A 14301-nucleotide genomic window follows, 5' to 3' on the forward strand; every position below is an offset into this window, starting at 1 on the left:
CACATTAAAAGTCTCAGTGTGCCAGTTATCTTCCATTTCAGCCCTGTCAAAATGCAGCCACTGCAACAGGGAATCGGACCCGAGACTTCCGGGTCAGCAGAAGAACGCCATAGCTACTGATCCACAGAGGCGGGTAGACTTCCGTGTCAAATGCGAGTAGTGGTTGCCTTTGAAAAGCTTCGGCAATCCAGAAGCTTCGGAAAGTCATGAAAATACCTCTATTACTGTTCGTCGGAAATGATGCAGAACCCAGAACGTTTGAGGACGAACTAGACGCTTAGACGCTTGAGCACCACCTTCAAGGGCGTCCACATTGCGGTGGCAGGCGATGTGACGGGATTTGCGTCATATCCGCTGACCAGCAGGTGCCTGCCTGCGCTGTCTCCGAAGGTGCTATTTATAGGCTGATAATTAAAAAAAACAGGATATGACAACTACCAACCCTGAGACTTGTCACTGATTGCTTGAATTGTATACGCTATCATTTACAACCAGTTTAGCTGAAGTGAAACTTCACTGCCTTTAGGTACATTGTTCCTTTATGCAAAGAGTTGGCCGAATTTGTGTGGAATCGCACAAGACCCATGTTGCCGAACGGTTCCCGATTGAATAATAGGTTGTAGATACTATACATTCATATAGGCCATTTGCCCGGTTTGTCTCGTCTCATGTGTCTACCATTCTTGTTTGTTGGCTTCTTTTGCGCCGAATGTGTTGGAATATTCAGATAAGCTTCAAATAAGTGCCGACGACTTGTTCAACGATGTTACACCGGGAAAAATAAATCCGAAACTCCAGTGTCTTTTTCATCCGATAACTTAATCACTGCGAACAGCAGTTGTGAGCCTCAGAGAGATCTAGCGATGTAGAGAGCCTCATATTGTGCACCCGCCATGACTGCTTCTGGCGTTACAATGCTAAGCACGAGGTCATGGCATCAAATCCTGGTCGCGTCAGCCCCATATCGACGGGTGCGAAATGAAAAAAAAAAAAAACGCCTGTGTACCATGCATTGAGTACATGGTAAAGAACACCAAGTGGCTCAAATTAATCCGGATTCTCCCCCACTAAAGCGAGCCTCATAAATCAGATCGTAGTTTTGACACGAAAAACTCGAAATTTTTTTTCAAAACTCATATGGAGGCTCTCGCGTCGTTCGCGTTTTCGCAGGTTCTGTGGAAAGCAAAAGTGTGCAACCCGGCGTTGGACGACCCGATCACGGAGTCCTTGCGACGGCTGAACCTCAAGCTGGCGTCGGATGACCGCGTCGAGATCAGCATGCTGACTCTGAGCGACGGCGTCACTTTCGCCTTGAAGAAGTGAACGGGTGACCTCGCTGCCGGATTCGTCCAATACGTGCTCACCCTTCGGCGTCTGTCACGGCCGATCTTTGTTTAGGCACAGAAAAGTTAACTCTATACACGTGTTTGATTACTTCACCAATGGTTCTTGCAACGGTGGCTTCTTTTCTTGCGATGCTATTATGTTCTTATCTTTAAACAATTTGCGCTGTTTGCTGTGAATTCTTTGTTTACTTATTTTGGGGTCTACGATAAAAAAAAAAAAAAATAAAACACGCAGTGCTCCTTGTCTCATGTTTGAGGGGCGTTTTCAAGAGCTCTCGTTCTTTCGGATGGAGTGTACGTTTACTCTGCTTGTGGTAAAAGCTTACTCCATTTGGAGAACCACTGCACCGACGAGTCGAACCGACACCCCCGAACATGTCGCAGGAACAGCCTTAGCGTCATGAGCAATTAAATTTTCAAATTCAAATCAAATTTTATTTGAAATACATTTTTCACAGATAATGTTTGCTGGTTCATCTAAGCACATCATGCTTGTTGGAAGACCAGGCAGCAGTTGGTACATCTTTCAATAGAAATATGAAGCATTGTAGAGTTACAATTCAAAATTATACAACTTCAAAGGAAATATTCTAACACACAAAAAATAAATACTACGTTTTCCAGTCACGTAAGCATATACAAAAAGAAAATCACATATTACAATGAACAGTTGAACACCACTTCCTCACTTGTTTCATCATTTTAAATTTTAATTTATATCATACAATGTTGCATCAAGTTCAATAAAATATCGGGAACAGAATAACTTCTTGTTTTCTTTCCTTTGTTTGTTAACACTTTTGGCTTAAAATACCTTTCTGTTTTTCGTAACACGATATCTTTTTTTAGCAATACTTTAAAAGGATTACAATAATAATAGCGTGTTACAACCACAAACTGACATAGCTCCTGTACTGGAAGTATTCCTAGAATATTCCTTTTCTTCTCTGTCTGATTGTTCTAGTGCGGTTCCATAAGTTATGGTACTGACAATTCCCTTAACTACGCGATCAATAGCTTACTTTTTATAGTCAGAACATGTACCATATAACATTATACCATATGTAATTACTGATTCTGCTAATGCCTTATATATAGTAACCCTTAGGTTTATAGGCGTTTTCCCGCGCAGACTCATAGCCGCGACAGCTCTTAGCTTTCCACAAACGTGTATCACATGGTTATTCTAGGTTATTCCAGGTAAGGTGCTGATCAAATAACATTTCGAACTATTTAACCACACGCTGAATCTGTAATCGTTGACAAATACATGCGTTGCAATGCGGGGCGTGCAAATATATGTTCATGTTAAATGAAAGCGCCTTATGCGGATTCCTGAAGCAGATAAGTTTAGTTTTTTGATGATTTATGAAAATTGAATTGTGTGCGAACCAGTCTACGATTACTAATATGTCACTTTGGGAGATTTGACATTCCGAGTTACAGTCACTCATTTGTAGCGCTATCGCAGTGTCGTCAGCGTACTGAAAAAGTTTTGATTTGTACAAAGCAAAAGCGAATAGTTTGATTAGCACAAAAGAATACTACACAAAAGCGGGCACAAACGGTGGACGCGCCAGGTGAGGGTATAGCGTCTCGAAAGCGACGCATACCTCGTCAAGAGCGGCGTTTACATGAATGCGGTATAATGCGAAAATAGCACATCTCATTCCCTCGCGCATCACGAGTAATGGTGCCAACTTGACAAACCGATCTTTACTATTCTTGTCAAAGACAGCCTCAGAATCTATATATTTACAATCATCATTCCCACCTAATTTTCTGCCATCCTCGACTGCACTTCTCTTCCCTTGGCATCCATTCTGTAACTCCAATGGTCCACCGGTTGTCTGCCGTACGCTCACATTAAGGTGGAAAATCGGGCGAGTTGGTGATTCTTCATGGTAGCTGAAGCGCGACAGAAGTAGACAAAAGGAATAGAAGGGGACAAAACACAGCGCTGACTTTCATCTGAAGTTTATTGGAAGAAAACAACCAATACAGAGCACGCATCGCATGACCAACATATCCCCCCCCCCCCCCCCCCCCCACATACGCACATACTCTATCAAATACAACCTACCTATCACAGAATGCGCATGTATCGACGGTGACACACATGTCACGGCTGTACGCGTATAACCAATTTAATAAACAAATTACTATGACACGAGACAACTCAGTGGCTTTGCACAATATCTACGAAGGGAACCTCGCTATCTTGTAGTGAAACGGACGGCTGGCTAACACAGTGAGCCTTTCTTTCGAATGTGATAAGACTCCTTTATTACACGTAAGAGCTTTTCACGGTGTCTGGACAGTACAATAGTAGTTTTAAAAGTCGGATGACACTCACAGTTGCGACAATGCATATAGAGATGCGAATGCGCAATACCCTTCAAAGAACTATGGGGCTCCCCTAGTCGAATGCTTAAGGGAACAAGGTAGGGCAAAATTCCGCAAAAAATAAATGTTTCATACGTTAGAGATTTAGAATTCCCTGTCGTTCCTCAACAATGCTGACTGTTTCATTTACCCGTGCGCGATTTATTTACCCGGAAAATGACCTTTCCCGAAACCTAGGTGGTATGCGGCCACACCCTCTTTGCACATATACGTGGTCTGTACCTCACCTGCGTTGAAAATAAAATCAGAAGGAAAAACGCAGGCTATCTCTAGGTTTAGCGGAATGGTAATTGCTCGTCCTACAACAGAAAAACCTGCCTCTCTTTCCATTTTTAGCCAAATCCTTAGACGCTACCGGTATCAATTCAAGGCCAATTTTCTCAACCCATCAATTTTTGCGACGTTTGACCCCTTTTCTCTGTAACCACAAAAGCCAGAAGCATTAGTTTTTCCCCACTATCAAGACAACACAAGGTAATCTGCTTAACTACAATTATGGAAATTAATGCAAGCAATTTTACTGACAAGCTGTTCATTGTCCATTTTGGTTTTAAAATTAGGAAGGGTCTGCTAAAAACAACAACAAAAAAGAACTAAATTATATGTAACAATGATTCTTGTTCAGTAACAAAAATACCGATAGCTGAATACAATGATACCAACATGAATTCTTTACGCTGAGCAGATCCTGAGAAAAAGGCCACATACATAGGCTAAAATACATAGGAGCTATAGGGCTTACCCTGTTCCCTTAAGCATCTTCCAGTCTGGTCGATATAATGTAGGCCGCAAGAAAAAAAAATCATGAACCATTCCACTCTGTGAAGGTGACGAAGAGCGATGGCAGGAACAGAGACGAGAATGCAATTGTGCGCGCTATTAGAGATGTAAGCGGTTGAACAAAAACATTGAAAATTTCAAAAAAACAACATTTTTTTCATTTTTTTCTACCAGGATAAAATTGAAAAAAAAAAAACACAGAGCTCCTCCCCGGAATTATGTTGCGATGCGACTCCTTTCGACGTATCTAAACGTCTCTTTTTAAAAGGCTGTCGTCAGCACCATCATGCCAAGTGAGCTGGACCTCTGGCTACATTAACTCGATTCAGATTGTTGGACTGTGTAGCTGCGACCTTACCCGCCGGGGTGGCTCAGTCAGCTAAGGCGTTTCGCTGCTGAGGACGAGGTCGCGGGATCGAATCCCGGCCCCGGCGGCCGCATTTCGATGGAGACGAAATGCAAAAACGCCCGTGTGCTTGCGTTCTAGTGCACGTTAAAGAACCCCAGGTGGTCAAAATTAATCCGGAGCCCTCCACTACGGCGTGCCTCATAATCAAAACTGGTTTTGGCACGTAAAACCCAAGAAAGAAGAAGCTGCGACCTTGTTTGATCGAAATTAGGAAATTCGATCCGGATCGGGTGCGATCTTGATTCAAAGTGGCGGCGACACCGCAGTGCACCGTGCACACCAAGCTACGCAACAGGCTAGTAGGGGATCTCGTGCAAAAACTTGTGTACGTGCACTCGAACCTCCATGTGCGGAAGGCTTCGTCCGCTGCACAGCGAAGCGTTGACGCGTCAAGCGGAAATAAATCGCACACAGATTGATACAAATGTCAGTCTTCACACTTTGATGTGAAATCAATGCCTTGATGTGAAATCCGGCCTATATTTTGAGCCCGCAAGCTCAGCTGCGACTTTTCTAATGCAACAATGTAACAATTATTATGTTTTACATAGCTTAGACTCCCTTACCCCTCACCCTTTCGAATAATAATGTTATCACTCACTCACTAAGTGGTCGAAAAAGAAATGTGTCAGGTTTTTTATAGCTCCGTGCGCAATCTTTTTTTTCAATTTCTTGTGTTTTTCTGAAAAAAAAAGACCCTGAAAAAAGCTAGTTTTTTTCACGCTCCTCAAAATTTTATGAAATTTTACATCTCTACGCACTACATGCGGCCTCCCCATTACGACGAGATAAAAGAAGTGAAATTCAAAATGGAGAACGGCACCTTGTCTTCCATACACGTGTGACGGTGCCGCCGCCCCGTGAGAGCGGCAGGAAACTTGGCACGCAAACGGTTGGAACGTCGACAAAGAGAGGTCGGTGCGAACGTAGACATGGCTACAGTGGCTAGAATAGGGAAGTGTGACGAAGGCCTCGCCGCTCGCGTGAGCGTTTCAGATGCAGCCGCAAGGCGGCGCTCATGCTAGCATTCACGTCGCCCGACCAGGCCCGACGATTGAGTAGCCGGATAAGCGCCCCGATTCGCGATGCGAATTTCCTTTTATTTACTCGAATGGTACAGCTTGCTGAGCCGCTCGTGTTCGAGAAGATCGCGCCCTATAAATTCGCGTATAACACGTGATTTGCTTGCGAGATCTAGGCCGTCGTGGCATGTTTACCTCCGAGGCCGCGCAGACACGCCTCGAGTTTCGCTTCACTGCGGTCTTATTTTACGAGCAAATTACTGTCTTTAAACGCACGCTTGAACGAAAACAACTCTTCTTGCTTGCAAAGATGAATTTAGTCCCTGAGTTGTTCGTTACACAAAGATGCAATTGGATTTCACTTAAATATATGTAACTGCCCTTAATTGGCATGCACCGATGATTATGTGGCATAGAAAGTTGCCTTGGCTCGCTCAATATTTTCACGTTTGCACGATTTCTTGGAAACTGGGATGTTATAAGTGAAATATGGTGCAATTATTGATAATTTTTGCAGCTTCAAAGCACTGCTAAATTGCTGCCTTCTGTTCGCTTGGGAGCGTGTCAATCTTCTTCAGTGCACTTACTTCATTCGCGTGATTTGCCTGTTTTTACTGCGTGAAAGCCTCGTCCAAGCTTTTCGTTTTGGCTCTTAGGCGGTGCACCGTAGCTTGTGTCCTTGCCTTTAGCTTCCTGGCGTAATTTTCCTTACTATTTAGCTGCCTAGCTCGACAGTTCTGGTTGAGCAGTAGCCTTCTGAGGTACTTGCAGGCGATGCAGCACTTCTCAGGGCCAATTACAAGCCCCTTGCACTTCGTGTGGTAGAGGCTTTCATTCCAGCTTGTCATGATGGAGCTGCGCGCAAGAGGGAACACCACCGACCGCGCTGCGCCAGAACAGAGCTGCATGCTGTCAATAGCCTGTAGGAGGGATGCAGGATCGCAGTGCTCATGAAGTGAGAGCTCGACACCACGTACAAACACTTGGTGTTCGATCATGCTGTCCCCGCCAAGAAACAGCACAAGCTTTTGGGCATGAAGCAAGCTCATGACTGGCCCCGGTAGGCAGACGCTATATGCAACAACAAAGGAACTTCAAAAAAAAAAACGTGCTTACCCCACTGATTGGACGGCACGATCACATTTTGGTAATCCACATACTTAGCGGCAAGCGTGGGTGCTTCATCCGATGTGTCGGGTGAGGCCACGTCGATTCGCGGATTTTTTCTGTGGGGGCGCAAACTGTGGGTCCAACCTTTCTTTCGGATTCCTTTTCTTAGGCACTGGCTTGGAGAGGTACTTAGGAACGTTTGGAAATATGGTCGGTATCGCATTCGGCTGTAGCAATGGCCTGCTCCTTTCCAGGAGCACCAGCTCACCACTGATGATGTGTTCAAAGTGACGCGACAGAAACTGCGGATCGAAATGCAGTTCGCACACAGCGGCATTTCGCTCGAGTGGCTTGTCCACTCGAGGTATGTTGCGTTGCCACTTTCGGTACGTCTCCTCGTCTTACAGTACCCCGATGAGCGACAATTTCTTTTTGCACGATTTGTAACCAGTCGTGCAGCCAGGCACAAAACAGTGACTTTGACGGCGGCTCATCCCTGAGCATTTGTCAGCACCGCACGAAACATTACTTCGGACAAGAATTTCTAACAGTAAGCGGGAGAAACTCGCGGACCAATTTGTATCGGGCGCCCAGCTTGACGTATAAACGAGTGCGAGCACCCCCCGGCGGATGCATCCCAAGGCGGCGACGGTGGTTGCCATAGGAGCCGCCGGGCGGTAATCACACTTCCATCTTTTCCACTGTTTGTGGAGCTGCCCCAAGCCCATGGCGGTACAACCTATTCCCAACCCTTACTTTTCCACGTGGGAGGCCGCTCTTCGGGCCACTTGCTCGGATGACCAGCTCTGGCTGGTGGACCGGGCCTGCCTAGAGATGTCGGCCAGGGGGCTCCCGGACATATAGGGGCCCAACCACATTTAAATAGATGAAATAAAGTTTTATCCATCCATCCCCTATTCTAGCCACTGTAACATGGCCGCTGCGGGTCGGCCTTTTGGGCTAAGATGCAATAACCTTGTTATCTTTGTTCGTGGGACCTCTTTGGGTCCCAGGTGTGACAAGGGTAGTTCAAGGGCGCGTTACAGGTCCCGGAGCCCACCATCCGGGGTGCACAGGGCTCCGGGTGGTCTGCCTTTTATGCACTGTCACCTTGGACACTTTCTGCACTATGACCAGGATGGGCCCACATTTTGTACACGCACACGTAAAATGCACGGAAGCCTAGCTACTAACAGCTTCGCTGTAAAAGGAACAAAAAAAAACATTTTGCGTGCAAGGGACAAACTACATGCCATGTTTCACTTTGTAGTCCCTCGTGTTCATACACTCCTTGTGAAGAACGTGCTTGTTTACTGCTTCACATAATCCCTTCAGCTTATTTTTGCACGAAAACACAACCGTGACGCAAAACTTAGAAGCCGCCTTCTTCAAGAAAGAAGAAATGGACATAGGGGATAATCGCAACTCTGTTCCGTTCTTGCTCCTTAGGCTTCTTCCACCATGCTTGCGTGTTAACTTCCTTAATTAACTTGTCGCAAGATAAAAAAATAACTGGTAAACTGGATAACCTACCTTATTAAGCCTTCTCACCTGATTCCTCAAAATTTGAAGCTCGAGGACAGCTCTTGGTTAAGCGCCTCGAATTGCGGGAGTAGCAATACGATGCTTAAGTTTCGAATTTGTAGACCTATAACCAAGAAGGGACTTAGGTGTTCTCGGATGATTGCCCCAGCACAAGTGATATCTTATAAATGTAAGCCGGCTCTAAAAAAACAATGACTGCAGCACATATTTTTCTGTAACTTCAAAAGTGATGTTACGACCTTGTCCTTGTTATTTAAACAGCCTCAATACATCGACGAGAGCTCTGCGAGCCACGTTTGTCCACAAAAATCAAATAATAATCAAATAATAATCCACGTGTCTGAAGATGGTAAGAGGAAGCCCACTCAGGTTTTGATTAATTCGCTGGTCAATGTAACTTAAAAGTATATTATTGAGCACGGGCGGAAAACAGGAACATGTGCAGGCGTTCTGGAGAAATATCTTGCCTTCCCACCCAACCGAAGTTGACTTTAAATAGAAAGCAAAAAGCTCCAAAAAACTTGCAACTGGAATTTCACATCCTTTAACAAATTTCGGTTCATCCGTTGAATCGTGTAAAGAAACTGCAGGAGACGCACACGCGGCAAAAAATAGTATAGATCTCCTACGTCTTTACTGAAGCCTGCGCATTTCCCCGGAATATGTTCCTGCAGGAAGTGTACAACACTCAGAGCACTGGGAGCAAGGAATGCGTCCTCAATTCTCAGCCGGTCAACGTGTGTCTGCAGAAATTCTGAAATAACACGACGCCATGAATTACGTTCCAACACAATGGTTTTGAATGGATTTTCTATCTTGAGTGTCTTCACACTGAAGAAGGCGAATGAAAGACGACCTTTTTCCGCCTTAGCAGCATTCGAGGCCCTGTCAAACCAACTTGATTCAAATTGGGGCAGCCCGAGATTTTATGTTAGCTTGATTGGCGGAAATTTTATAGAAATTTCTGCCTATGGCTGACACATCTTTCTCTAGAAAAGTGCCCTTCGACGTGACAACAAAACGCCCTTCTTTGTCTACCACATTTCTTAGCACTGGTCAAATGCAATCATTGTACACGATGATTTATATATAGTTTGTATTAACCATTCAGGGAACATGAAAAGCCAAACATAACTGACCAATTTCTTTGACTTTTACTGTACATGTTAATTGCCTCCATCCACGTTCCCAAGATTTCGATCTAAAAAGCCTGTCTGTCCCCACGCACACATACCTTGAATGTATGTGTGCTGAAAGCATTTGAATCCTCTGTATTTCTGGGATGGAGTAAAACAGCCTTTTGTTTCTAAACCATTTAATTTTAAACCACTCTGGTTCATTTTTCTGACTCATGCAGAGGTGCATTAGCATCTTCAAGAATGAACCGGCTCCATTTTTTTTGCTTGCTAAAAATATGCCGTCATGCCATGCTATTTTAATTAGCCATGGGTATTGTATGTCAGTGCAATAGTGCACGAAGAAAACTATTTTTGGATGTGCCTTTGTATGAAGGCAAACTGAACATCATTTAATTACTTTCAGATTTATATCATGATGTTGGAGCATGCTTGTTGTTTAACTCTGCAAGAGATTGATCTTGCTGTCATACCGAGAGTGTATTTCAATGGGTACTATTCTCTTCCTTTTGTCATTAGTTTATGAGGCTCACAGACACGTATCTGCGTCAACAAAAACACCTCACATCGACTTTCAATTTTGCGCAACGTACACTACATTTAATCAGATAAAAGTTGCATGTTTGCCTCTTGGATCAGTCTGATCAGCGGTAGGAGGCTAAGACCACAATTGGGTATAAATGGCCAAGATTTATGGTGTCTGTCCCGTGTTACTGATCTGGTAAACTTCCGTGGTGGCAAGAAGACATGGCAGACATCATGTGATCTTTCATTCTTAATATTGTGCACAGAGTTATTAGCATAATAATATCCTTCAGGCTATAAAATACGTCCAGCTTTTGTTGCTTCTGGCAACAAAATTAAACATAATTTGAAGCACGCTCACTCGCTGTCTCATCTAGAAAACGTTGCACAAAAATGAAAAATGCCGACTTCGGGAAATTGATTAGCGACAAGAAAGCCACTCTAGAAGCAATTGTATACATACACATGAACACACACCAAAGCCTAAAAATGGGGAAAAGCACGAATAAAACCAGCATCAAAAAAGATTAGGCACCCAACATGTGTTACATATTAGACAATTATGTACATTGAACCTGAGTTAAAGAGACAGACGGATGACTAATGCACTGCTGTGCATGCATTTGCATGTGATAAGACTCAGCTACTGTTTTTTGGTGTACGATGATCTTTGTGTATCATAACGAAGCCCATGTTTGTGAAATACGGTGCACAACTGGGATACGACCAATGCTTTACAGGTGGTTCACCTTTTGAGGAGTTACCATGCTCCATAAGGAGGAGGCATTAACCCTTCTGGCCAATGTAAACATTACCACATGAAAGTGGAAGCTTAGAAACAACACTAACACCACATGGCAGAAATTGCATATTTTCCACGTGTAGTTAAAGCTACATCATTAATGTACGTAAGAATTGGTGAAAATGTTGGTGCACAATACTGTCGGGATACACAAATCTCGGGGGCTTTATTATAGAAGCAGCTGCACCGCGCCGTACTCGGGAGAAGATAACAGAGAGGCGCCAACCATACGAATGTCGTCTTCTGCTTCTCTTGGTGCCTTTCGGAATCTCGAGCAGCCCGGTCGTCACTTTTGTTGGTGCCAGGGCGCACTTGAGCACGAACAGCGACGTGGCATTGCCCTCCCTCCAGAGTGAGCATCGTCTCAATGCTGATAAAATCGTGGTAGACAGACTCATAGTCGATAGCTTGTCGGTGTCCACTTCACTCGGAATGATATGGCTTCATGCGCACTACGTGCACTACCTGAGACACCTGTTGACGGCGTTTCGAGCAGCGTGAATCGTCACCGACAACTTCGTAGGTCACGTCGCTGATACGGCGTAGAACCTTGTATGGTCCGAAGTACCGGCGTTGAAGTTTCTCCGAGATTCCTCGGAGTCGGACGAGAGACCAAATCCAGACTCTTTCCCCGGATGTATAAGCGGCAAACTGGTGGCGGAGATTGTAACGTCGTGCGTAGCGTTCTTGCTGACTAGTTATCCTGACGCGGGTGAGCTGTCGTGCTTCCTCGGCGCGTTCAGTAAAATCTGCGGCGTCTACCTCTGAACCATTGCAGTCATGAAGCAGCATAGCGTAAAGCATTGTAGTGACTTCTCGACCATGGACCAGAGCGAACGGTGTCCTTTTCGTTCTTTCTTGGCGTGCCGTATTGTATGCGAATGTGACGTATGGTAAAATTGTTTTCCAGTTCTTGTGCTCAACATCGACATACATGCAAAGCATGTATGCGATAGTCTTGTTGAGGCACTCGGTAAGCCCATTTGTTTGTGGATGATAGGCCGTCGTCTTCCTATGGGCTGTGCCACTCAGCCTGAGCACAATGCGCCAAAGCTCAGCTGTGAATGCGGCTCCTTTGTCGGTTATGATGATCGCTGGAGCACCGTGTCTGAGGACAAGGTTCTCGATAAAGAATCGTGCTGATTCGTGCTGATTCAGGTGAGATGGTTCGTTGCGACTGTGACCCATATGTTGCCGCTGTCAGATAGTGGAAAGGGGCCCAGGAGGTCTATTCCAATTGAGCAATCGGCGTTTCCGGTACCGGAACGGGGCGGAATAGCCCAGCGGGTTTAGTCGGTGGTGCTTTGCATCGCTGACACTCAAGGCATGTCTGCACGTTGTGCTTCACATCTTCTGCGAGCCTAGGCCAGTGGTAGCTTTGTTTGATTCGTACTAGTGTCTGCGTGCAACTAAGGTGGCTCGAGGTGGCTTCGTCGTGGCAGGCTTGCAAGATATTGCGGCAAAGAACTTCGGGAACTACTAGCAGATGGCTCTTCCCTGTTGGAGAGAAGTTTTACCTATAGAGAACTCCATCGCGCAAACAAAATGAATGTAGACTCCGTGAAAATAATCTCGACACCTTCGTAGCTCGCCCTTCCAAGAACTCGATCAGTGTGTTGAGCTTCCGGTCGGCTTGCTGTTGCCGAGAGATGGCGGCCGCATCAACAATCCTTAAAAAGCCTGCTCATTCATCCGCATCTGCGCTCGGTGATTAAATAGGTGATCTGGAGAGGCAGTTGGCATCAAGGTGCTGTCTTCCCGATTTGTTCACTACTGTCATATCGTACTCTTGAAGCCGTAAGCTCCATCGTGCCAAACGTCCTACGGGTCTTTCATATTGGTCAACCAGCAAAGTGAATGATGGTCGCTTAGTACTTGAAAGGCGCGACCGTATAAATACGGGCGAAATTTCGCGACTGTCCATACAACGGCCAAACATTCCTTCTCCATGGTTGAGTAGTTTGACTCGGCACGTGACAATGTTCGACTTGCATAAGCAACTACTCTCTCGACACCGTCCTGCCAGTGAACGAGGACAGCTCCAAGGCCCACGTTACTGGCATCGGAGTAGATCGCTGTTGACGCATCCTCGTCAAATTGAGCGACTACTGGCGGAGTTTGTAGACCCTGCCGTAACTCGTTGAACACCGCTTCTTGCTCCTCTCGCCATAGAAACGCAACGTCGTCTCTTGTGAGACGGATGAGTGGAGACGCGAGATGCGCAATATTGGCAATAAATCGTGGGTAATAAGCGCAGAGACCCATGAAGCGTCTGACCGCCTTCTTATCCGTAGGCCGAGTGAACTTTGCGACTGCTGCAGTTCCATAGGGGTCAGGCTTAACTCCTTCTTGAATAACTACATGACCTAGAAGCTGAAGCTCTTCAAACCCGAAGTGACATTTTTCAGGTTTCAATGTGAGTCCCCCGGGCCGTATGGCTTGAAGAACTGACAGCAGCCGCTTTAGATGTTCTTCGAAAGTGGCGGAAAAAGCAATCACATCGTCGAGGTACACCCGGCATGTCTTCCACTTCAGACCGGATAAGACAGTATCCATGAACCTTTAAAACGTGGCTGGGGCCGAGCATAAGCCGAAAGGCAGAACCTTGAATTCATAAAGCCCATCAGGCGTCACGAATGCAGTCTTCTCTCGATCACGGTCATCTACCTCTATTTTCCAGTATCAACTCTTAAGGTCCATAGAGGAGAAGTAGCGCGCATGCCGTAGCCTGTCTAAAGAGTCGTCAATCCGCGGCAGTGTATTCACATCTTTCTTTGTAACATCATTCAGCTTGCGATATCAATGCAGAACCGCAAGGTACCATCTATTTTTTTCACAAGCACCACAGGTGATGCCCGAGGGCTGTTTGACGGCTGGATGACATCATCCTGTAGCATATAAACGCGACAGCGTTAAGGGCCCCATGTCGCAGAAAATCCGGCGTCGGTATCGGCTTTGGCGACCGCGGCCGAGAAAATCATCCTCAACCACGCAGGCCCTCCAAATATATTAGGAGCGACGCTCCTTATAGCGGCACCCGTTCCGTCCCCGTCGTAGTAGTAGTAGTGTGTAACCAGTCTGAGAAAAATGAGAAAAAAAATTCCGAAGTTGTGTCCGTAGCGCGGAATTGAACCAGGGACCCCTCGCTTCCGAGCGCGCGGCGTTAGCCCACTACGCCACGAAGCGCACATAGACACACGCACCACGATGGCAATAAATA

At 45.6% G+C, this 14301-nt stretch overlaps 2 protein-coding genes across 2 annotated transcripts in view; both read left to right on the forward strand.

Moving 5' to 3' along the window:
• Positions 1 to 1515, forward strand: part of LOC125944746 (probable caffeoyl-CoA O-methyltransferase 2) — a 105741-nt gene extending 104226 nt beyond the window's left edge. Inside the window, exon 7 of the mRNA XM_049665883.1 lies at positions 1333 to 1515. The gene's annotated coding sequence lies outside the window, so the exon portion shown is untranslated. The remainder of the gene's footprint in view (positions 1 to 1332) is intronic.
• LOC119450455 (O-methyltransferase MdmC) overlaps positions 1 to 1515 on the forward strand; it is a 33258-nt gene extending 31743 nt beyond the window's left edge. Inside the window, exon 6 of the mRNA XM_049665881.1 lies at positions 1171 to 1515. Coding sequence (XP_049521838.1) covers positions 1171 to 1323 — 153 coding nt within the window. The 3' untranslated portion in view covers positions 1324 to 1515. The remainder of the gene's footprint in view (positions 1 to 1170) is intronic.
• Positions 1516 to 14301: the final 12786 nt, after the last annotated feature.

The sequence above is a fragment of the Dermacentor silvarum genome, chromosome 4 (genome assembly GCF_013339745.2).
Source record: "Dermacentor silvarum isolate Dsil-2018 chromosome 4, BIME_Dsil_1.4, whole genome shotgun sequence".
NCBI lineage: Eukaryota > Metazoa > Arthropoda > Arachnida > Ixodida > Ixodidae > Dermacentor > Dermacentor silvarum.